Source organism: Choristoneura fumiferana, chromosome 5 (genome assembly GCF_025370935.1).
Source record: "Choristoneura fumiferana chromosome 5, NRCan_CFum_1, whole genome shotgun sequence".
NCBI classification, from domain to species: Eukaryota; Metazoa; Arthropoda; class Insecta; order Lepidoptera; family Tortricidae; genus Choristoneura; species Choristoneura fumiferana.
In genome coordinates this window covers 21144791-21170289 of record NC_133476.1, presented here as the reverse complement: position 1 = coordinate 21170289, position 25499 = coordinate 21144791, and the positions used below count along the sequence as shown (strand labels likewise).

The 25499-nt window shown below is 36.7% G+C and overlaps 1 protein-coding gene across 1 annotated transcript in view; it reads left to right on the top strand.

Moving 5' to 3' along the window:
- The window catches only part of LOC141427743 (disintegrin and metalloproteinase domain-containing protein unc-71-like), a 477668-nt gene that overhangs the window by 143926 nt on the left and 308243 nt on the right, over positions 1-25499 (top strand). The window contains exon 3 of the mRNA XM_074087335.1: positions 3895-4026. Within this exon, the coding sequence (XP_073943436.1) occupies positions 3895-4026 (132 nt within the window). The remainder of the gene's footprint in view (positions 1-3894; positions 4027-25499) is intronic.

The following is a 25499-nucleotide window of genomic DNA, read 5'->3' as shown; positions in this document are numbered from 1 at the left end:
AGTAGAACTCGTACCTTATCCGGCCCATTGAAGGCATTGATATTTCTTTTAGCTCAGAATTCCACAAAACCTTTCGAAACAGTTAATCTTTTGATCCTAAACTAATATAATATAATTAAATGGCAACCCAGTTTCTAATAAATCCCATTGAAATCCAGAAAACATAAAGTTGAAAGCTTCGAACCCGGCCAATGGTCATAAAAGTTCCTATTCCATTCAGCGATAGCTGTAATGTTTTATCGAAAATAAGTGAATGGGAGACCCGATTGGTGGAACTATTAACAGGATTTTAATATTGCCAATAAATAAATCACAGAAATTATTTTTTATTCCGTTTCACTTGGGAACAATGGAGTTTTGTATGCATTGTACTTCCACCTTGCACTGAGTCTGTTCTCATGTAAGTCTAGGTTTTATATTTATTTACATTATATTGAAGTGTATCTATCTATTTAAATTTGTTATAAATTTGTAATGTGTTTTGTACGCGCTAAAATATATTCGTTTCATTATTTCTTTCTATTGTAAAGGTTACCTCGAATAAAATCGCTCTGAATTCGCCTATGGGTTACCTTGAACATTTTTAATGGAAGTACCTCTGATTTCTGTACTGCTTACTATATTGTAGTGTACAATTATAGTCATTGTATTGATCACATACAACTCTCTAAGCCACATACACTGAGACAGACTGGTGGAACTAAAGATGAAACTAAAAAAAAAACCGTGTCAAAAAGTGTGGCCAACCTTTATCCTACATTCGAGCTTAAAACTCCAGTAGATAAGAACGGGTGAAACTTTTTCTATAAAATATCTCGGGCAAATCTTACGGAATTAAGCCCAGGCAGTTTGAAAATCTTTTCTTTTTACGTGGAGGTGATTTTCGTTGAGGGCAACTGAGCTGTGGTGCACGCGAGAAGAAAATTGCAATTTGAGCTTGAATCTAAAAACTATGGTTACCTCGTGTTTTGACCTATGCTATGAATCAGCCGATCGTGGAAACTTCGGGCACCTTTGTGCTTTTATTTATATATAATTGTAAAGTTAAAATTAAATGCAACCGCATTAATAAATAATTAAATGTAAATATTAATTATTATAAAAATATCCGGTTTGGGAGAAATAATGCTGTGTGAAGCAGTTCAATTTATTTATTTATTTATTATATAGGTACAATTATATATTGTAAACAACAGCACAACTTAAATCTTACAAGAATAACATAAGAATGTCTACAACACGATTACAATTGTACACATCATTTATGCACACCATAATTACCCTTATTACATAATTTCTAATTACAAACTTGTACCTATACAATATACTTGTAATATGCAATGCAATGCAATATAATATGCAATGCTTTTTGCAATGGGGTGTGTGAAGTTTTTAATCTGCATCGGGTCCGCGTAACAACTAAAACTCAAGCTGTTCATACTAAGAGAAAGCCTTTGGCTCGGAAAATATACATGTTTTCTTAAGAACCCTGTGTAAATTTACACCTGTCACCCCAATCGCTATCGCCTGTTCCTTACACCACCCTAAGGGACCAAGGGCACTGTCCACTCGGGCCCTATAAACTGACAATTCAATTACAAATAACGTAAGGTACAGAACGTGGGGGACTCCGAGTTTCAACGTTACAATTGATTTACTGCAGCTATTCTTATACTGTGGTTATTTCGGATTTTTTTCTTTAATAACTTGGCCAGTTGGGAAATTGCTTTTTGTGCTTACTTCTTGAATTAAGTTTCTACTTTGAAATAGACGCGTTAGCGGTGTTAGACCAAAATGTCAAAGTATTGATAAAATACCTGTAGTAAGAGTCGTGAAAAGTATTGAATCTAAAAAAAATACCGACACAAAAACACGACAGTCATTTTTCTACCAGCTTAAGGTCGGTACCTCCGCACGATGCTGTAAGTATACGTCTCAATGATGACAAGAAGACATTATAAAGTTTCCCGAACGCTGTCCATCCGACTTGGATTCTTGGGCGACCTCTTTGTCAAACTTAAATGATAAACGACTAATATAAGAAACATCCTAAGAGCTCAAAGATTAAAAGACGCGAGCACCGTAAAAATCTCATAATTGTCACCGCGTCAAAAACATTGCCAGAACGGAGGCGAATAAAATTAAAGCAGGATCTCGATATTAAATTTTAAAATGAAACGCCCTCAAAAAGAATTAGGTTTTATTAAACAGAAGAAAATGTAGAAAAGGGCGGATGAGAAGACGGTTGGACTGTCTCGGACGAAATATTATTTGGTAACTACGGACTGCTGTTGGGTCCCCAGCGACCATACAACTTAATACCTATCATTATTTTGTTACCGGATTTACATTCGCATACTGACGATCATTGTAAGGAATAATTTTTTAGGTTGTACTGCCGTGAGCCGCGGTGACCGAGTGGTTTGACCTATGGCCTCTCAAGCAGAGGATCGTGGGTCCAAACCCCGGCTCGCACCTCTTTTACCACGAGCTTTACGGTGAAGGAAAACATCGTGAGGAAACCTGCACAACAAACCTGCGAAGCAATTCAACGGTGTGTGTGAAGTTCCCAATCCGCACTGGGCCCGCGTGGGAACTACTGCCCAAGCCCTCTCATTCCGAGAGAAGGTCTGTGCCCTGCAGTGGGACGTATATAGGCTGGGAAGAACTCGTAGGTACAAAATTACAAATTATCATTCACAACAAGAATCGTCAATACATTTTTTGTGGCATTATGCTGAGCCAGTGTCCGATTCACAACCGCAATGACACATACTTTCCTACGTGTTGTCTATTTGTACTTAATACTATTGTTGTGTCTTGTGTTGTGAATAAATGTATTTTCTTTCTTTCTTTCTTTCTTTCTTTCAATCAACATGCAAAGACCTCAATAACATAGCTCTCGTAAGACATGATTCATAAAATAAAAGAAAAAAGCATTTCAACTCATAATTTTACCTAATTCAGAAACGGTCCGATAAGTTTCGATCTTTTTGGAAAGTCTTTTTCATTTCTTTCATATTCTACTAATTCTAAATGTGAAAGTTTGTAAGTCTAACGCCTGATTCAATAAACTATTTTTAAGTCTGTTTGTTTATATTTTTAATCCCGAGACCTTCCCCGGACTCAAACTATGTCCTTACATAGAATAGTTTTTATTCTGGAAAATTACATAGTTCCCGCGGATATCGCAATCTATACAGACGGAGCCACGGGCAACGCTAGTATTGTACATATATGAGTAAACACCCTAGTCATTTATGCTAAACTATCTGTTGTCTACTTATTTTTATAACACTGTGTGGTGTACCGACAGAAATGTTTACATTATTTATGGTAATTTTTTTGTGTGGTAACCGGCACTGTACAGTTGTACAGTTAGGTATATTTTAAGAATGATCGAATTCTAGCCACAATAGCGGTGTCCATTGAGGACCGCGGCGGCCAGTGATTAGAATCTTTTTCGAACAATTCATTTTATTTTGCAATTTTCCCATTTATTCCTTTTCAAAGATCTCTGGTTGTAACTTGGAGTCGATAGAATAGGAGCTGGTACGCTTGGAGCGTGAATACAAAGTGCTAAGTAGTTAAACTGTTTAGTTTAGTGTAGGGTGTAACTTTATAAGCGCAAATCCCCTAAAGACGTAATAACATCATTGTAAGACTATTACTTATTGTTAATATGTAAGTAATTGTCTTTAAAAAATAACCCCAACCTCCTCCCAACCACCTTTGATCATGACCTTTGATCGGCCATTTAAAAAAAATAACTTTGTAAGTACTTTAAATTTAAAACATCAGTACGGCACGGACCGTAATCGTAGGTACTTTAGAATAATTATTTTTCGTATATTAACCATTATTTCCATAACGGTATTTTTTTTCCTTCTCCAGGTGAGGGGTACGGCGGGTGCGAGCGGCGGCGCGGCGCGGGCGGGGCGGGGCGCGGCATGCGGCGGCACCCGCTGCTGCCGCTTCTGCTGCTGGCGCTGCTTCGCGCGCACGGCCTGCTCGCCGCCTCCGGAGGTAAGTGCTACTTACAATAAAATAATACACCGTGTTTTTTTGATATCCGTTAACTTCGGCAGACGACTCAGTTCATTGATATGAACTACCTGATAATTAACTTTTTCGCGAAATTGATTATTTCTGTTTTCGAAAATAAAAATCTTTTTTTCTTGCATTAATAGCTTCCCATTCATTGTTCATTTGTTACATCATAAAATAAACAAACCTGACAAGTGACATTGACGTGACACATAAAACAGGCATCAAAAAAATCCCACACTTAACTGTTTTGCTAAATATGTGTGAATTAAACACTGATTAGCTATGGACTTTAAAAAAAAATCATAAGTTAAGAACCTTTACGCTGTTTTACAGCTAATAATTAATTATCTTAACACTTGATTATCTTTTAAACAATAAGAGTAGGCGCCTAGTATCTTGGAGAAACAAACTTCATTAACACGGTGTATATTTTGAGGCGTAATTTCTGTAATAAATAAATATTTTAAAAACCTTAGGGCCTTATTACACTTGCGAGCTACGAACGTGTTTTCTACGCAAGTATCAGTCGCGGCGAATTCGTTGCGTGATCGCTTTCATACTAAATATGCTCGCTACTCGCAAATGTGATACCTAGGCAATTTGTGGGCAAATTTTTTTTTTTTATTCGACTGGATGGCAAACGAGCAAGTGGGTCTCCTGATGGTAAGAGATCACCACCGCCCATAGACACCTGCAACACCAGGGGGATTGCAGATGCGTTGCCAACCTAGAGGCCTAAGATGGGATACCTCAAGTGCCAGTAATTTCTCCGGCTGTCTTGCTCTCCACGCCGAAACACAACAGTGCAAGCACTGCTGCTTCACGGCAGGATTAGCGAGCAAGATGGTGGTAGCAATCCGGGCGGACCTTGCACAAGGTCCTACCACCTGCAAATTGAAGGCGTAGGGAGCCCGCAAAGCTTTCGTTGCGAGTGGGCAACGATATCGTTGCGAGCGCGCTGCGAGTTAGCTGCGTCTAGCGCCCAGAATGCCATATTGTACACTTCGTAAAATAATAATGCAGTTTTTATACGAATTAATAAAAACGAAGCCATGGCAAATTTTTAATTACTTATTTTCTTTTGTAGTTATACCTAGTGCCATCCACGAAGACGCGTGATTTTGTCAAAAGTAATAAGAACCACGGCACACGTCATCGTGAATGACTCTACTTATAAGCGCTCTTAAAATAGTGATTTCGGTTCTCTATTGTTTGCCCGAATTTCATATGCCCGAATGTATCGTTTTCTAGAATTTTCATTTGCCATAAAGTAATTTATTTCTGAAATAGTAATTTCTTCAGAGTTGATATTAAACTAACCTAACCTAACCTACTGCAATCTATATGATGACATTTAAAAAAATCCTGAAAACAGCACGGTTCTATATATTCATGGCAAACGTTGGAATGGCAAGTGAAATTCGGGCAAATGAAATTCGGGCAAGTAAAGGTAAACGAGTGATTTCAGTGTTAAATTGCTTTTGACTACTCGGTTCATGTCATCAATTGACGGAGTGATTGCAATTAATCGAACTATCAAGCTCAGGCTTATCGTAGACCCGCTGTATATACACGTGTGTATACATCACTCCGACCGCGGACGGCCTAAGATGTGTCCGAGCCGCTTAAACGGGAAGCTGACAGGTGAATGAATGTCGTGTGAACTCGGCTTAAGAGTAGATGGATTGAGTTGACGTGAAAGCCTACTTGGATTTGAGATTTCATGTGATAGTACGTGTTGTTTATCGTAGAAGAGGAGGGTAGATTCTGCATCCTACTTATATTATGAATGTGAAAGTTGGTGTGTGTGTGTGTTTGTTACTCCTTCACGCTAAAACGGCTAAACGGATTAGGATGAAATTTGGTACGCAGACAGCTAGACGTCTGGAATAACACATAGGCTACTTTTTATCCCGATACTCCTACGGGATAGGGATAAAATCTTAAATTTTCAACCTTAATGAAGATCACGAAATAAATTTTAGGATTTCCCAGTGGAATTTTGTGATATCTCTGAATTTCAAATGTCTCTACCGTACCAAATAGTATACGCGTGCGAAGCTACGGGTAAACTCTAGTCTTAACATAAAAGTGTTACCGATCATCATCATCATCATCAGCCTACAGGAGTCCACTGCTGGACATAGGCCTCTTCCATGGCACGCCACACACCCTGTCTTCAGCCTTTCGCATCCATCCGCCGCCAGGGCCACTATAAGTGTTACCGATCCCTACAGATAATTTGAATCATTCGCTCATATTGCTATCTTGTTCGTACTACAGTTCAATTATGTGTCTCTATCCCTGTTGTTGATGGCGTATTTTTCAGTGTGTGAATGAGTGTTTCAGTGTTTGTCTATATGGTCCAGTTGTTGATTACGCGATATAATAACGTAGCTTGTGTACGGTTATTTACGGGTATCTATGCGGTTAACCTTGATCTTTGAATCGATTGTTATTGTTGTCTTTATTCACGTCACGCCTCGAAATTATTCGGAGCTAAAATCCAACAAATCCTATCACTTCTTAAGAAATCGAAAGTGATAAATGATCGCTGAGGTTGTTAATGATGGCTTCGCAGCGCATTTCGGCGTTTTATCGCGAATACAGACGAGCTGGGGACGGTATAGCAATTCTGGGTGCTACAGTATCATACTCACGGAAAGGGTATCTGGTATAAGACAATACAACCCTAGCCTCTAAAAAGTTTCGGAGCGTTCCATCCTTTTCCACACCCGTTCCAAAATAACAGTTTCCTAAATCGACCTTATGACAAAAGACCCGTTTCTCATAGTGTCCGTATACCAAAAGACCTGTTTCTCGTAGCATCCGTATACCAAAAGATCTGTTTCTTTGTACCCGTATTCCAAAAGACCCGTTTCTCGTAGCATCCGTATACCAAAAGATCTGTTTCTTGTAGCACCCGTATGCCATAACATCCGTTTCTCATTTTCCGTATTGTAAAGAGGTTTCACAAATACACATACTTACCTACGTATTAACAACGGGTGTTTTGTGAAATGGATATCAAGACAAACGTATGTTTTGGGAGAAGCACATTTTAAAAAACGGATTATTTAGGAAAAGGTAGTGACGGGAACGGTTATTTCGGGGTTAGGTCTTTTTGGGAAACGGATATCAAGCCAAACGTATCTTTTGGGAGAAGTACATTTTGGGAAACACTTATATCGGGAAACAGATTATTTAGGAAAAGGTAGTGACGGGAACGGATGTTATTGCTGGTGCAGCGGGTGCGTGTAGATGCTCTCTACCCTCGCTGCACGTCACTATCTATAGTCTCCATGGAGAAGCAATTCCTTTCTATCGCAACCAACATTGATAATGAGACAGAGAGAGAGAGAGAGAGAGAGATTTATTTACACATAAAAATACATACATTAGATGAAAGAATATTTTTTTTTTACATCGAATAGTGTAAAGTTAGCCCCACTCAGCATAAACTTACGGCAAGCCGCAACGCTGTTTTTCAGTGGGACCCAATGGCGATGAGGATACGCTCCGAAAACATCGTAACAAACAAATTAAAAATTTTGATTAGGAAATCCAATACTACGGACTGCGTTGACAGTGGGCTGGTAGAAATAACATCACCGTGTTGATGGAATAATGTTCGGAGAAGGCTTTACTGCCACATAGGATCTTGTAATTCTGCCTCGGCTGATCCGTCATCAGACGGTTAAACTTTTGTTAATACCCTCGTTAACAAATTAACTTCTTTTTTATCATTAATTTATTTAATATTTAATAACAAATCTCTCGCACCTCCAATCTCCATTCATGATGAAATCTATTTAGTCTTGATGAAATCTATCTAATCTTTCCTATCGTTACGTAGGTGAAAAATATTTATACATTGTTCAATGGAACTACAATGTAGATGCGCATTGAAAGTTACTGTTGCCAGCGCATAAATCGAACAATAAAGTTTTAAAATCACAGTTTTCACAATACAACGCCCCATAAATAACAAATTGCTGCTGAGCGCTTTTCCGCAACATAATTTAATGCTATAGCAAACAAAAACGTGCAAATTGACCGAACGCCTAACGAACTTTTGTTTCGACTTTCTTGATCGCGTCCACAAAGGCACCTTCAGACGGGAATGATTCCAAGCAAGTTAATTAAAAGAAAATGAAAAAATTATGAGCAAAAGTATGTAAATTAGCCCGGGAAATTATACCCCGAATTTATTTGGAAAGTCGAAAATAACGCGCCCTTCTCAACTTAAACGCTTTTTAGGAAAATATTGGCTAGTAAAAGTAATTTAGTGGAGTTTTTTAGTAAACAGGGTAATGAAATATCTGCAAACTTGGTAATAACTTATAAGTTAAGCTATTTTTAAACCAAAGTAGGTAAATCACGTTTAAGACACCTGAGCAATCTGATTAATCTTAGTTAATGCCATACAATGGATTACTCATGAATTAAATACAGAAAGTTTCGTACCCGTGATTAAAACCTCAGATAGATTTAAAACTGTCGAAAAATTTACCGATATTAACACCGAGTTATCCAATGTAACATACCATATCTGTGGGTGTACCTACCTACTGCATTTATTACGTTCGAGTCTCACGGTAGTCTTCTATTTTAAATCTTAGGTAATATTAAGAATAAATAAAGAAAATATAAATAGGCATGTTTTTTATGCTGTCTGTACTTTTTGTTAACTGCATTTACATCTTGATCTAACCTACATAATGATGTATAACAAGTCAATCCAACCGCCGTCGGAGGTTTAAATTCTACTTTCCATGGTAACACGCTGTATAAAAGCATGTAAAGAATCAATAAAGTTTTTTACTACATTGCTTAAGTGTTTTTTGGTCTTTGTTCTAAAATTTCAATCTACGACATGTCTGGATCCCTGCCAGTAGAGGATGGAAAGCGATTGCCAAAACACTACACTAGTAGAATCTAAGGAATATTTGCACACGATAAAATAATGATAGACATTTTTTAATAAGATAATATTTAGCTGACTTCAAAAAAGGAGGAGGATGTTTGACTGTATGTATTTTTAATTTTAATTTAAAGTTCAATTATTTTAGACACTGTAACTAGAATATTATATTGAATAAAAAAAACAAGAATGGAAATGCTGAAGTCGGGGAACAAACCTAGCTCTTCGTCAATCCGGGCCGCATACAGAACCTGTACAATAACCCAAGCTTAACTTTTACGACGATATTTCCCAAAGTGTTCTCAATTCCTTTACTATTTTCCACATGCGAATCTTTAAACCCAAAGCAAAAACCCTACAACAAATAAACATTAAAACAAAAATAAATTTTAACCAGAAACTCGACCCATCTTAATTGATGAAAACTTTCCTATACAACAAGCTAATAGCTTATTTATACAGGGTTTTAGTGCCATATAAATTAATTGTGTACCGTTTTAGTGCCCCGGTATGCAGATGAAGGGGATAGGTTTTTAGTCGATACTATACGGGCCTGATAATGAGACCATTCATAGTCCCAAGACCTTCGGGTACACACGCTGGCCTGATAAACTGCCACGGTACAGGAGGATAATTTATGATTTCGGCTACAACATGCTCACCCCGTTTAATGAGAAAGTTAGATTGTACAACAAGTGCATGGAATGCGTCATTTTATCCGAGCCGCAGGCAAGGGTTGACAGTTAAGTCGAAGGTAAAATGTGTTTTTATGAATGAATTATGCACTGCTTTTCATTTTTATATGTAAGAAATGTACAGCTACAATGCCAATAAATGTCTACTTACAAGATTTTAAGAATTACCTAAATTTATTAACATCAAGTGTAATTAACCGTTAATCATTAAAAGCTGTTATTTTTATGAACTTCTAATGTTCATGGCAGTGGACGCCCGACTGCCTTAGTTTCAGACAAAAATAAAAAAAAGTCATTTTAGCAACCTAAAAACTGTAGAAACACGAACTTTACGAGCATGAAAAATAAAAAATGTAGTTTTGTTGTAATCATCATTTCTTTTAAAATTAACAAAAAGAGTAGGTAATTAATGGCATTGAAAGAAGTTTAGGGATAGAAAGAAAGAAAGAAAGAAAGAAGAAAGAAGACATTTATTCACTTACACAGAAGACACACAATATATACAGCAAAATTAACACAAATAAAATAAAAAAGAAAACACATGAAAATATTAAATAAATATACACAATGTTGTGTGTCCCCGCGAAAGTGAAACGGTCGCTGACTCAGCATTATGCTGAAGCGTTAAACGGCTGCAGCGCTTATTTTCTGCCAGAAACGTCTGTGACTCATGGAACGATACACAAATATAATAAATAAATAAACCACTTATCTTACTTACTTTTGGATAGGGGATAACTATATAGTATTACTAGTTAAAAATACAAATGCAAGTAATCTAAACTAACTGGACGTTACTAGCTAAATGTGTTGATATACTTACTTACACCATGCATTTGACACAATTGTCAAGAGGCTGAGTCATGTCTTTAAATATCTTAAATTTTTAGTTTGGTTTGATGTCTCAAACGGTGAGACAGTATTTTAACCTAAAGTTTTACAATTACTTATCGGTAAAGTAGTGAAGTTTTTTAAACAAGAGGCCGGTTCCATCTGCTATTCTAAAGTCTTAAAGTATCTTCTTCACGAAGCCCATCATCGCGCCTGATCGCTGCTCGCTATTAGTTATTTAAGCCACGGCCTATTGAGTACACGCATAATGCTAGCTTCATCAGAATGGTAATAGCCCCTGGGGGAGGGTTTGCATAATTCCTACCTTGGACTAGCTCGACTCTTGGGACCAATATTGGCTGATGTTGGCGCCAACTTCTAAGATGGAATTAATAAGTACAGACGACAAAAGTAGCTCTTTATAATCTTGTCGCTTTGTGTGCACGTCGCGTCATACAAGGTGTGATAGTGATAAATGCAAACAATACACAATGATACAAACGCGCTACAGAACTAATATTAAGATGAATATAACTCTCACGCATGTTAAAATTGTGACTGAGCTATAATGTTAATATATTTCCCTAGCTTAGTCTGTAATGAAGTTGATTACTCAAAAAATTGTGTTCTTGCAGATAGTGGTTCAGGAAGGATTATATTTCATTATTGAAGAACACCGCAATCTACTATAACCTATGGAAAAATGGATAAAACGTGTACTTGGGCCAATCAACTTTTTTACCGACACTAATCTGTCCGCGACATTTTTCAAACAATTGCTGATTTTTGTAAGTAAACATGTTTTTTCTGTAATTTAATAGATGGTGTACATGAATACATGCCATCCTACGTGAAATATCTTGTTGGAAGTACGATTTTTTGGTAACGCTAGAGACAATTTTGGTAACGCAGGAGACGCCCAAAGGGTCGGTAAAATAATTGATTGACCCACTTACTCAATGACAGTGGGAGAGTCCAAAAACTAGCAACATTCACAATGGAAAGAAACACACAGTGACGTTTTATATTCTTTAGTTTAATCTACTACCTTGTACATTATAGTGGGACACCACAATAGAGAAATATTATAAAGGTACTGACACCTAAGTAGGTACTAGAGTTTTAATAAATAAAAAAAAACCAGTCTAAAACCTACTTGTGAAATTTCAGGTCATACACAAATCGATATGTTCAATAAACTTAATTAGATCTCCCTCTTTTAATATCGAAGGTGAACAAACATTCTACTCCCTAGAAAACATCCCCGTACCATTCCATCCCACTTTTCCAAGCTGATCGCCAATTACGCTATCGATCGCATGTTCTCTGCCAATCCATTAATCAAGGGAGTCGATGTAGGCCGCAATGGAGTGCGTCCATTACTTTATTGTATCGCAGGTGCGCGATCGAAGGGATTCCGTGGTGCCGTGGAACATTTATCAAATTCTACCTTTAGGCGTCTATGGCAGTATTGGTATGATGATTTATACTGCTGAATGTGTTTATCAATAAAATTGGTAGTAATGGAGAAAAGTTTGTCATTAGTGAATTGGCATTGTTCATATTTTACCAATGTACCCTGATTCGAAAACCATTTCGAGGGATAGGGTTCTTGAACAAGTTTTTCCTATTCTGATCTAAAAATACTAAAGGGTTACCAATATATAGGCAAAAATATGTTTGACCTTAGTTTGACCCTGCGCAGTCGCAGGCAGACATTGATGTCACTCAGTTGTCACATTAGCCAAAGAGTAGGTATTGACATAAAAAACAGAATGTACTCTAGCAGTTTTCTGCCTAATGAGTAATTACAGCTACTTTGATGTTTCCTTATGAAACATGATCCAATCTGGCTTTGACTTTGACTTTGAAATTTTTTGTTTTGCTTTGTACATATCGAGTTATATATCAGCGTAATAAAAATACCTACTTATAAGCTTTTTTGTTGACTGATTTGCCGCTGGAAACAATTTATTTAGACTATTTTAACATAAGATCCCTTCATAAGAGGCTCCCCCCCCCTTTTTTAAGTATGACAGCGGCATTGAACAGATCTACTATACCCCAAGAGGGTACCGCCACGTCGTGTGGTGGAGAATCCCCCCCCTGACCGTTCTCATTAAGGCTGTCCTACGTATTTTGGGGAGGGCAAATTTAGGGATCTTTAAAAAACGAGCCTATGAGTCTCAAAGGCCCGGCAACGCACGTGTGAGACCCCTCTTGTTGACAGGTGTCTATGGGCGGAGGTGAAGCTTCCCATCAGGTGACCCTCATGCTCGTTTCCCCCTCTTATATATCTTATCTTATCTTATATTGTATTACGTCTTGAATGTTTAATATGGATTTATATTTAAAGAGTGCTGTCTTCGCCACAAACTGCTTAGCAGTTTGGCGAAAATATTTAAGTAGTTTTTGTAAAATGTGATGAATAAATAAATAAAAAAAAAATATACGTATATAAAAGATAGTATCGTATTTGTTTTTTTTTAATCTGTTTGTACTAGTCAAACAATGGGCATCGCTTGTCTATTGGCTCTTTATAAGGGATTATTTAGCTCCCTTCCCACTTTAGGAGAATTTCATAACACTGTAAAGTTACATACTCATAATCGTGCAGGAACTCGAAATATATTTCCAAAAACTCAGCGTTCTTGAAATATCCAAGATGCTCTCCCACTTCCTTCATTAATTTGAATTTGCAGGGACCTTGTGCAAGGTCCGCCCGAATTGCTACCACCATCTTGCTCGCTAATCCTGCCGTGAAGCAGTAGTGCTTGCACTGTTGTGTTTCAGCGTGGAGAGTAAGACAGCCGGTGAAATTACTGGCACTTGAGGTATCCCATCTTAGGCATCTAGGTTGGCAACGCATCTGAAATACCCCTGGTGTTGCAGATGTTTATGGGAGGTGGTGATCTCTTACCATCAGGAGACCCACTTGCTCGTTTGCCATCCAGTCGAATAAATAATAATAATAATAATTTGAGTACAGCAACTCTGAATTTTGGCACAACCCTTATCTTATAACGGGCCGGGTCGCTGGTGACACTATTATGACCAGCTATAATTACGAGCCACTTAGGATTGCCAACGAGAGCAAAATATTGCACTACCGAAATGAAATATTGCATAGACCAAAACCCAGTGCTAAAGCGGTTCATAATGAAGTCTTTGTGGTCAACGCCAGAATTTCCAAGTAGCAAATCAATTTACTTGCATTAAATTTTATGCATTGTCCAGCTAAGTTTGGCGTCGGGTGGTGGAATAGTTTAGCTAGCTATGCCGTATGGTTCGTTTGCCTTTAAAACTTTGTACTATATATACTTTGGTAGTTATCAAAGCGTATTTGGTTAAATATTCTCAGAAACTCATAAGGTCATCCTTTTTTTGGTTTCAAATTGCCTTTTAATTTCCTTGAAGATTCAAAAAAATTTAAAAGTATGTGTTGTTTTGTATTGTCAAATTTAGTAATATTTGACTAGAATTTTGTATTCATTCCGTATTTTTCTGTTGCTTGCTGTAACTTAAACAACTTTTTGAAGGAAAAGTGACAGAGACAGTTCTGAACGGTACGTTTCTAAACAATAAACTTTATATCTGGTGAGTTATCTGCGTTAATTCTTTTCTAAATTTTCCTTTTCGCTCATTCCAAATTTCTTCCGCAACCCTATTCGCTTGACTCAATCCGACATCATTTTATTCATTCCATCGTCGATTCGCCCTTAAACTTCAATCTACAGTCAATAGTCTATTACGCAACACCTTTAACTACTTCCACGATGGCTGCCGATCCATTGTGCGCTCGTTACCTTCGTGTCTCATCGTTCGCCATTTGCATAATTTTTCACTCCGAATTTCAATTATTTCATAATTAGTTTCAAGCAGTCGTGTAGGAGTGTTTCTAGTTAACTCTGAAATGGGAAGTGCATGGATTCTTAATAATCTCATTACGTATCGTTCGACAGTGTTCACCTGAGGTGTATAATTAGGTGGCACTTAGCATTGTATCGACTAGATTATTACAACATCTTAGAGATAAATTGACGTCAATTTGCATGTCAAGTTCTGCACACTTTATTGTCAACCTAAATATAATGAGCGGCCAAAAATCTTCCCCTCAAACGTATGCAGTAATAGGTAATTTTGTATGTAGAGTGGGCCAAATTTTGTACCGCTGAGTATTAATAATGGTCTGTATTACCTAGTTGGCTAACTGTGTGCATCTAGCCTGAACTTCTATATATTAATCTCTTGATTTAAATAGTTTGATTTTGTTACAAACACGGACAATTTTAGTCAGTTGGCACTGTTTTGGAACTAGATTATGTTTTATTATCATTTTATTTTTATACAGTTTGAACAACTTACCTATATTTTCTATGGAGCATGTTTAAGTTAATAGCTTTTTGCTTTTTAACGTGCAAACCTGAACTGAATTAACCGCGCCCTTACAGCTTGTCCCCGCTCAGATTGCTCAAATTGAAAAGTTTGCACAAAACTCGGGAATGTTATTAAAACTTGGACGAGCGCACAATGCCGTCCACTGATAACTATTCCAGTAGAATTATAATTATGCCGTGGATTACTGAACTATGAAGTATGAATTTAATGCGTTTTTTTACATTTTTCTACTTAATTAATATTTTTACATACATATAAATGTATACAGATTCGCGCTATTTGGCAACAGCGTTAAGCCACATGCGTAACCACAGCTTAGTTATATTTGGAAGTTTCATAGGTATTTAGATTTTTTTTATAAAGTCAACGATTGTGATTCCTATCCCTTGCAGATCTCATGAATTTAAAGATTACGATGAGCTGAATTGATGAAAAACTTAAACGACACACTATTTCATTTGCAAGCCGATTTTGAAATTATTTTTTGTTTGCTAGGGGATACTTTTTTCTTAGCTCCATTTAAATTTGAAGAACAAATACAATCTCCAAGAAAAAATATCTTGTAGTTTTTTCTTATTATTGAGAAATTCGCTAAGCAATAAATGTGTTTAAATTGCTTTGACACACCGCTTCAGGACTGTAATTTAACTCTGCCCTTAATTAAACGTTATTGCGACAAACTTAATTATATAAACGCACAAAGTATGAAGTAATAACCGTTAAGGGGTGCCGTGAGCAATCGACTTCATCTTCATATCGCTACAATCATCCACTGTTTATTAATTAATAATTTATTACTCTATAGTGGAAGTCCCTTGCTCCGCATCCAAACTTGCCTCCTTGATGAAACTATAATATTTCGCATATCAGGGGGCACGGCTATGACCCGACCAAGTCGAGCATGGTTGTGAAAATCCTTTCTTTGAAGCGACTAACGGCACTTTTCTACCATATGACAAGATTGAGAAATTTCCTGCCTCGCACAACAAAACTCTCTGGAATGAATTGTCGCCTGTGGTATTCCCGGACCGATACGAACTTCAAGCGTTCAAGAAAGTGCGTTCAAGAAGGAGCGTACTCCTACATAAAAGGCCGGCAAGGAACTCGTGACTCTTTAACGATTACCGTCGCACAGGACACCTGCAACACCGGAGGTGTCCATGGGCGACGGTAATCGCTGACCATCAAGTCTGAAACCAGAGTTTCGAGATAAACGTTAGAGAGAAACGTATCACCGAAAACTTCATGGTTTTCAAATGTATTTACGCTTATAAATTCCGAAAAGCTCAGAGGTGCGAAACCAGGCTCGAACGCATGATTTTTTGCTTGAGAGACCACAGCTCAAATCACTAGGCTACCATGGCTTGTCACAATACCTAATTACATTTTATTTATTGATAAATTTTTAAGCATTTAAATTATGCAGTTTTATACAAGTTTATTAATTTGAGATTAACTGTACAGCGTTGAGAATCCAATCGAAATATTCATTGCCTGAATAAAGTATTCAGAAATTGGTATCGCTTTTTCATTATAAATTCGTCTCAAGATGTCCTGAAGAAACTTGTTTAACATATTTATTGGTTCTTTGACGTTCTAGTTAACTGTACGATGGAGGATTCCAGACATCTAGATTTTTATATTACGAGCTTGAAAATATATAATCTGGGTTTGGTAATATTCTACAGTACATTTTATATGGCCCATAAAAAGTTATATTAAAATACTTCGTATGACAAAGTTGACGATGGTAAAGTAGGTAACAAAATAAACGATGCTATTGTGAGTTTGTTGGTACGCTTCAGGTCAGTTGTGTCAAGAAACAAGTTAGCATTCGACATGTTGCGACATGAATCAGTCAATCTGATTAGGTGATGAATTTGTATTGCATACCTGCATGTATGAATGTACACATGTCACGATGCCGTGGCATACCTAACTAGCTATTTCGAATATCATATGCCGATTTGTTGCAAGATTATACTATGTAGACGAATAAAAATTACACTAGCATTTTAATAATTACTCTAGATGCTTTATTATTATTAGTATTATCCCAAAAAACAAGATATTTGCGACTTTTGCGGCAGTTTTAAGGAAATGTAGAACTTTTCAAGATAATTCGGTTAAGTTGAAACTTAGAAGCTAGAATACAAAATTCCAGTGCAGACATTTTGCTACGAAGCAGCCAGCACTCTTAATTGGTATGCATTCCAAAACATTTTTGCGTACAATTTAAACAATAACGTAAACCATGAAAGTATTATGGTCTTCTTCAGAAGAAACAAAGTGGTGCTTCAGCGTTTCACTTAAAAGCTGCGAGATAGTTGTTGGGCTCTAAATATAGCAGATTAGAGTTAGTTTTCGTTCCAGCGAAGGAAACATTTTACTGCATCATAAATGCGTGCCGCTGCCGAAAAATGGACGTATAATCGACGCAAGATCGAGTACGGTGACCACTGATTTATTATTTGTAGGGACAGTTTTTAGATAAATCTGGGCCAAGTAGTTTTATTAGTAGCAAAAAATATGGTAGACATTATTAGATAATCTATTCTTAATGTTCTTACACGAATTATGATTTTTGTACGCTTATCACAATGTAATGTTTACTTACTCTCAGTGACGACTAATTTACTCAAAATCTGTGTTATGTTTTTATTTTCGAAGTGCTTATAATGTAGATAAAAACTTGACTTAATCTAATTTATTTATTTACACACTGATAATCTGTTCCGCGGCTAGCTCTGAGCACAACATAAACTATTCAGATTTACTCGTAAAAAAGAAGAACTAATCGTCTACATTTTCTTTTTATACCAATTTTATATATTATTTACATTGTATTAAAATTTTGACATCAATTTAACTGAAAATAATAATATTAACAGTTTCAACCAGACAGTCCCAAAAGCCTCCAAAATGTGGCTCGCGCGGCGTACAAAATGACACCGTTTACGTGTGCTCGTTAGACCTAACCGTGTATTATCCTTTATAGCCGGAGTAATGGACGGGATATAAACTGTTAGCAACTAGTGTATCTGTCTGTTTTGCAAGATATTCACCTCATGCTTTTCGGACCTCACTTATTCGGATTTCATTATCCCGAGTAAGGCAATGAATTTTTGGTGTAAGCGGTTGGCAAAATTAACACAAAATAATAAAAGGCACCTATCCTTGTTCATTTGTTTTATTAACACATGTGCGAGAATAGGAACTGATTTTTTTTCGAAAATTTTTGTTGACGTTTTAGACTATTCTGTTCATAAAAAATACATAAAAAATTGGTACATTAGCCACAATCATTTTGTCATTTGGGATAGGAAGCGATTATGAAATTAAACGAAGGGTGATTGGCTGTCTAATGACATTTTGAGCCGAGACAGAATATTCTAGTGTTTTGCTCATTTTGCGCAACGGCTTTTAGCTTTTTAGAATTTTAAATGAATGAGTTTTTACAGCATCGATTAAAAGATTATTTTGACCTAAAAGGAAGTAAGGGTTTTTGCTAATGTACAATTAATTATGAGATTCTTGCTCACTTGAAAGCAACATTAACAATTGAAACTTTATACACATTTCTGCGTTTCAAGTTTTGATATTCAATGATTAGTGAATCTTTTGATTTTTTGTTCTGGGCTTTTTGTGATTACGACTTAAGAGTATCTTTAAGCAGAATTTTAACAAAACTCGATATTAGTTGTATTAAAACGTCATTAAAATTAATGTCTTCCATTCCGTGTAATTAGAACATCAAACGGGACAAAAACATCTATATAAATAAAAATGAATCGTAAAATGTGTTGCTAAGCGCAAAACTCGGGAACGGCTGGACCGATTTTACTAATTCTTTTTGTTGTGTTCTTTATTGTAAGGAGAAGGTTTTTATGGAAGAAAATTTTGAAAATTACAACGGGGGACGAAGCCGCGGGCAACAGCTAGTTTCTAATGCATTTAAATGTAAATTATTTTTGTACAGATAAAAAAGGAATTTTCCTCTTAACGGAAAAGTCATTAATGTCTTCATTACGGTGGGTATCTCATTGTGAGCATTACACTGCGCGCTTCTTGAGTGGTCCCCGTCAGTCTCGTATACTGACGCGGCGATTTACAGCAAATGATGGATGCCCTCGTTTCTTTGAAGAACGCATTGTAATGTTGCTGGGGTGAGGGTTGTTATTGACTTCGCGTACGTTGACGGTTTTATAATATGGGAAAAGTTTGGCTCCACGCTGTCTTCGGAAACATAATATATGTACTAACATTGGTATCTTAGCCTTATGTTTTGGTAAAAGTAAGCGCATTAAAAGTTAACATACGTAATATTAATCTATTGCGTTATTAAATAGATACAAAAAGATGAGATTCTCAACTGATTGCTTAATTTCCATTTTGCTCGTCGTCGGGGCGCACCGTACCATACGTAAATACCATGTATCTGCGCACTTGTTTATAGGGAGATTTTTTACTTCATATTTCTTTTTTTCAACAAATTTGCAATAAAAATTGGGAAATAATCCGCGTAACTATTCGTGCGGTTTTGTATTTTCAATCTTAATTTGGTTGCTTAATAACGACATCTCTTGTCCGGGTGAGCGGTTAGTTCCAATTTGAATGGAATTCTGAAAGTTTCTCGATGAGGGCTACAGCATAGATGTCACTAGTGTCGCTGCTTAAGTGACTAAATAAGAAACAAACAAGCTGAGATATGTGGTGCGTAGGAGAAATTCGTTTCTGTACCTCTGTCCAGTGCCGGTGTAGCGGTATAGCACGTGGCACGGAATGCCGAGGACCTGAGTTCGATTCCCAGCGCTGGTCTATTTCCTGGTTTGTCTGTGCATCTATGTTTCAGTTTGTATTTTTGATTTGTATTACTCTGACATTAATATAACCTTTATCAGATCGCCTGATCTTTTCATTAGAATGAAATACACTAGCTAATGTGCGAAAGTTTCATTACTGTAGCAGGTATTGTAACGACATCATCATCATCATCCAGCCTTTATATACGTCCCACTGCTGGGCACAGGCCTCCTCTCAGAACAAGAGGGCTTGGGCCATAGTTCCCACGCGGGCCCAGTGCGGATTGGGAACTTCACACACACCATTGAATTGCTTCGCAGGTTTGTGCAGGTTTCTTCACAATGTTTTCCTTCACCGCAAAGCTCTTGGTACTTTCAAATGTAACTCCGCACATGAATTTCGAAAAACTCAGAGGTGCGAGCCGGGGTTTGAACCCACGACCCTCTGCTTGAGAGGCGATAGGTCAAACCACTAGGCCACCAGGGCTTCTTGTAACGACAGTAACGCCAAAATTATATCGCTTATAGTTTTATTACAATTTCTGACCAATAATTTAATGAAGTAATTTTTTTCGACCAGCTCAGCCAAATTTAGGTCACGGATCACAATCAGCAATTTATTCATATAATTGCAGCATATAGGTGAGTAATACCTACACTTAAGTAATTTAAAAAAAAAATGTTAGCCATGAGTCTAACGGCATCTTCGTCTAAAAATAGAAACGCATACAACAGAAAGACGACAGTGTAATAGGATAATCCCTTGGGATAGAAGGACGTGTCTCAAAACCAAACGCGTGTCGCTAATCTCGTTTTCTTTGGCTTTAAAGCTACAAAAAAACACATCATCTTAAACAGAAACATGTGCCACATTCACTCTATTTTAACTCGGAGTCCTACTCGAGGAAACTAGTCAGAGCATAAATGTATCATAACTACCATTACATAAGGTTTATGTTGGCTTAGCTTAACCCTGGTCGTAATGACCTTTTGTCCTTTATGCTTGTACTGGCTAATGAAAGAACCTCTTTGGCTAGTTAGGTTTGTGTATTGTTATGATGGGTTATAAGATACGCTAAATAAGGTCTATATCTACTGGCCGAAAATTGTTAGTCATAATGTTTGTCATAATGTAATGTTTGGCATAACCCTTTTTTTCTCTGAAATCACTTATTTTTCAGTATTGTTATAAAACAAACCTAACCTAACGTATAGAGTGCTACAGCTGACCATTTAAAAATTTATGAAAAATGTATGGTTTCAGCGGGTTTTTTTATGACTAACGAAAATTATGACAAACATTATGACTTATAAAATTATGCCAGTCGAAAGGATCCCGTTGAGATAAGTACACGGGATGATGAAGGATACGTTTATGATTGATTATTTAAACACTAATCAATCAACGACACGTTCTTGTTGTTTTATGAAATGGACCCTAGATCCTATATGACAAACGAGCGATTGGGTTACTTGGTGAAATTGCAGATTTCGTCTTTTGCCAGTAATTTCATCGACTATTTGAATCTTTTTTTTTTGACATACAGCTATTTGGCGGTACGAATAGCCATCAGTTGGACCTCGTATAGAGCCCCACCAACTGGGAACATCTTATTTATATTATTTTGCCTAAGAAGACAGAAATTGATCGATATGGTTAAACGTTTAAAAATTATGCATAAGTAAAGCATAACAATGCATTTTATGAAAGAGGAATCTAGAAGAGGCGTAAGAAGTATCAGGACCAATTTCTGAAACATGATCCAAAATAGAGTGCATTAACATTTCAAACAGGTCATTAGTTGAACCGTCTCAGACCTAAATAATCAACCGAAAAAAGATAATAAACACAAACTAAAAGAATATCCTTCCAGGGCACAATGAAGCCGTTATAATTTTAACAGACACGAAGTCCCATTTATCTAGAGCCCCGGTTATACGGCCTGTATTTCTAAGTGCCAAGGCAGCTAAGGTCAAGATAGGCTGGCGAGTTTCAGGGCTGGGAGACAATGGGTGCAAACATTAATAACTTTCTTTGTTCGTTCTTTACGTTTTGGAGCAAGTCATGAGTGGAAGAAGGAAGAGTTTTTGCTCGCGGGTTATTAAATAACAGCGATGGGTGTCCAGGAGTACTTTGAGTTGAGACTACAGGGGGAAGTATTAATGCAAGTATAATTTGAGTAATGAGATGGCAGTAATTGTTTGAAATAAGGAACGGCTGAAATTGTGGCTAGGTTTGTACGGAGTTTTATTAGCTTCGATGCTGGAACTTAGTTGATCGTTACAAAGAATACTTAGATGGATCGAATGAAAAGAGTTAAGATCAGAAAACGATAAATATAAGCAAAGTTAGCTTTTATTAAAATTGAATGTGCTTGAAACACTTTACAAAGGATGTCTTACAGGCTTGTCTGTAATAACTCAGTCATCAACTTCAATTGTTGATCTAATTTGTGATCGACTTAGTTACTCCGCTTTCGCTCCTGCTCTAGCACAGCGGGCGTGTAAAGGACGGAAGCGAGTTTTTCTGCGCTGTACTTTGACAAATCTGAATTTCAAATTCGTCAATACATCCCCTCGGTTTGTTCGCACTTTGTTCTGTCGAAGGCGAAGTGAATAATTTCCAATAACAAAACATTGTGCTTACGGTTATTTTTCTTTGATGAGTATGATGAAAAATGGCTTCAGTTTTGAACCTTTATGCATATTACAAATTATTTGGTCGCTACACCTAAATATGTAGCCATTAATTTCGCCACATTTTCAATAATCAATACTCAATATTTTATTGCTAAGTAAGTAACAAGTAAGTAAGTAAGTAAGAAGTAGTAAGTTAGTTGTTGTTTTAAGTTTAAAAAAAAAACAGGCCAAGAGCGTGTCGGACACGCCCGAAATAGGGTTTCGTAGCCATTACAAACAAATTAAGTAATATTTTTCTAAGGATTTTGTATTTTGTACGGAATATTCCAAGTTTCGGTATATTTTTTACCATAAGCTGCTATTTACTCTTAAACTACTAATAACTCTCAAGAAAACTTAACCGATATAGTCGATCGATCATAATGAAAATTTGCACTTTAAAGTTGAATATTTTGCAAACAAATCTCTGAATCGAAAAATCGAAATGATTTTTTTATTGTACCATTTTGTCGGCATAGTTTACATTATATATTCGCGCAAAATTACAGCTTTCTAGCAATGATAGTCCCTGAGCAAAACCGCGGACGGACGGACAGACAGACAGATAGACAGACACAGACAGACAGACAGACAGACATGGCGAAACTATAAGGATTCCGTTTTGCATTTAAAACTGTCAATTTAATTGGGCTATAAGTAAATGATTTTAATGAAAAATAAAGTATCCAGGCTTATTACAATGCCTGGTAATAAGCTATGCCTCACAGAGTCAATACGCTTGAACCTTCAATTATTCACTCTAAGCCCATCTGTCCGTAACCACAGGCTGTTGTGCTGCGACTAGATATGCAGATTTGAAACCAACGCATTATTACGTTGGTTTTCGCTGCCGATTTTTGTTTCATGTGCGGCAAGTGCGATGAGGAAATCTGTTTTGCTGTTTGAGGTTCTATAAGGTTCTTATAAGGTAAAAAATAATTGAAGGATCACTTCGTTGCTCGACTGTCAGTCTGTCTGTCCGCCAAACCCTTTTTTCTCAGGAATGTGTTCAGTTATCAAATTCTGTGAAACACTAAAGGCTGAATCAAAACTTTAGTACACGCACATTTCCTGTAGAAATAGAATTATGAAATGAAAACAAACCATGTACTTACATTTTTTTTTTGTATCCAAAGTAATTCTATTTTCTAATAATCTGTGACAAGGCTTTCTTACGGCTTAATTAAAACACGAACTCACCGATGGAAAAAATGTTAGCGAGCGGAATTGGTACGTGAATTGCAACTTTTGTGCGGTATTTTAACTCGGCCATCTTTTTCAACCAGTGCTTGTGAATTGATTTCGAAGTGTTTGAAATAGCTTGTATATTTTTATGAAATTGCGATTGTTTATTTACGGTTTTTGAGAGAAATAAGAACGTGTTGCTTGACGTGATCGTGCTTCCTATATTAATTATTTAGTCAAAAGAAAGTAAGGACCATTTTACTTTCATTGGTAAAATGAAATCCAAAATAGAAAATACGTTTGTGATTTTGTCTGAATACATTTCATTGATTTAAAAGTATTTGTATTGTGTTATAATAAAACCATTTTTAGACTGGAATATTATAAACAAATTCTATTTGTCAGTATTTTCGTATTACCAGTGGTAACTCACGTGACCCGTATTTCCTTTAAGTTAGTGCATAAAATCCGTATGAATGAAATGTTTTGCAGGTGGTAGGACCTTGTGCAAGGTCCGCCCGGATTGCTACCACCATCTTGCTCGCTAATCCTGCCGTGAAGCAGCAGTGCTTGCACTGTTGTGTTTCGGCGTGGAGAGTAAGACAGCCGGTGAAATAACTGGCACTTGAGGTATTCCATATTAGGCCTCTAGGTTGGCAACGCATCTGCAATACCCTGGTGTTGCAGTTGTCTATGGGCGGTGGTGATCTCTTACCATCAGGAGACCCACTTGCTCGTTTGCAATCCAGTCGAATAAAAAAAAAAAAAAAAAAAAATGTGAGCAAAAATAACAGGTCACTACCGAATAGTTGCACGTTCTAAAAACTTATAAAATTGGAGTTTAAATCAGTACTAATACCTAGTAAAGTAAGTGGCACGAAAGTAGAACCCAAAATCATAATTATTCTTTTGCTCACGTTTGTCTCAAACGAACGAGAGGGAAATAAGATTTTAAGTTCTACTTTCGTGCCGTCTGCTACATTGAGCGTTATTATCAGACCTACAAAAAAAATAACAACTTTTCGAGGCACGTTGTGCCTAAAAATCATTTTCAACCACGCTATTAATATGCTCTTATGTTCTCTATTTTCAAAGTGCAAATGTACTGTTTCGTTTTCAAACCTTTTTGTTCGATGAAGACAAAAATGAATCCCCAAAAACCTTGAGTAAGTTCCGGACGAAACTCAATAAATTTCAGAGATAAGCTAAATGCGGTGTTGGGGGCGTATCTTGAAGGTTAGTATCCTTGAGCAGAGTGAACCTTTGATTACATTCAGTTCGCAAACTGTTCGGATAGTTTGAGTACGTGCTTGTTTAAATATCTCGGTGAGATTTTGAGTATCTCGGCCAACCGTATTCACTGCTGGCCGTTGCACGAACGAAAGCTATTGATGAGAGTAACTTTGACTTACATAAATACCACTTCTAGTTTTATTAATTTGTTTTGATTTATTTGATGTTATTTTATTATACGTAGGTGATGATATGATTCTGACACTGACAAATTCAATGAAATATTAACAAAATACCTGGGTAGCATTATTATAAGGCAAACACCTCGTCAAGAGACGTCACTGGCATGGACCCCAAAACTTAGGCCTTATAGTTAGTATTCTACTTAGCTTGAACTTTCCTTTAGTTTAACGCTATTAGTCTCAAAGCTACTATCTAAATTTTAGATCACATACTATTTTTTTTTATTCGTCCCGAGTCCAAACTTTTTTCAACTGATGTAGTACTTAATACCTACACGTAGACGTGGGTCACCAGCTGTGTTAATTTGGATACTACTAACATTCTTTTTTTTTGTCTAATGAACAATTTGCGCTTTATAATTCGGCCGTTAATACTTGGTGTTAATTTGTTCTTTATAAAGTACGCGAGGACGCACAAAGGTATTATTGTATACATATAAATTATTTCCAAGTCACACTG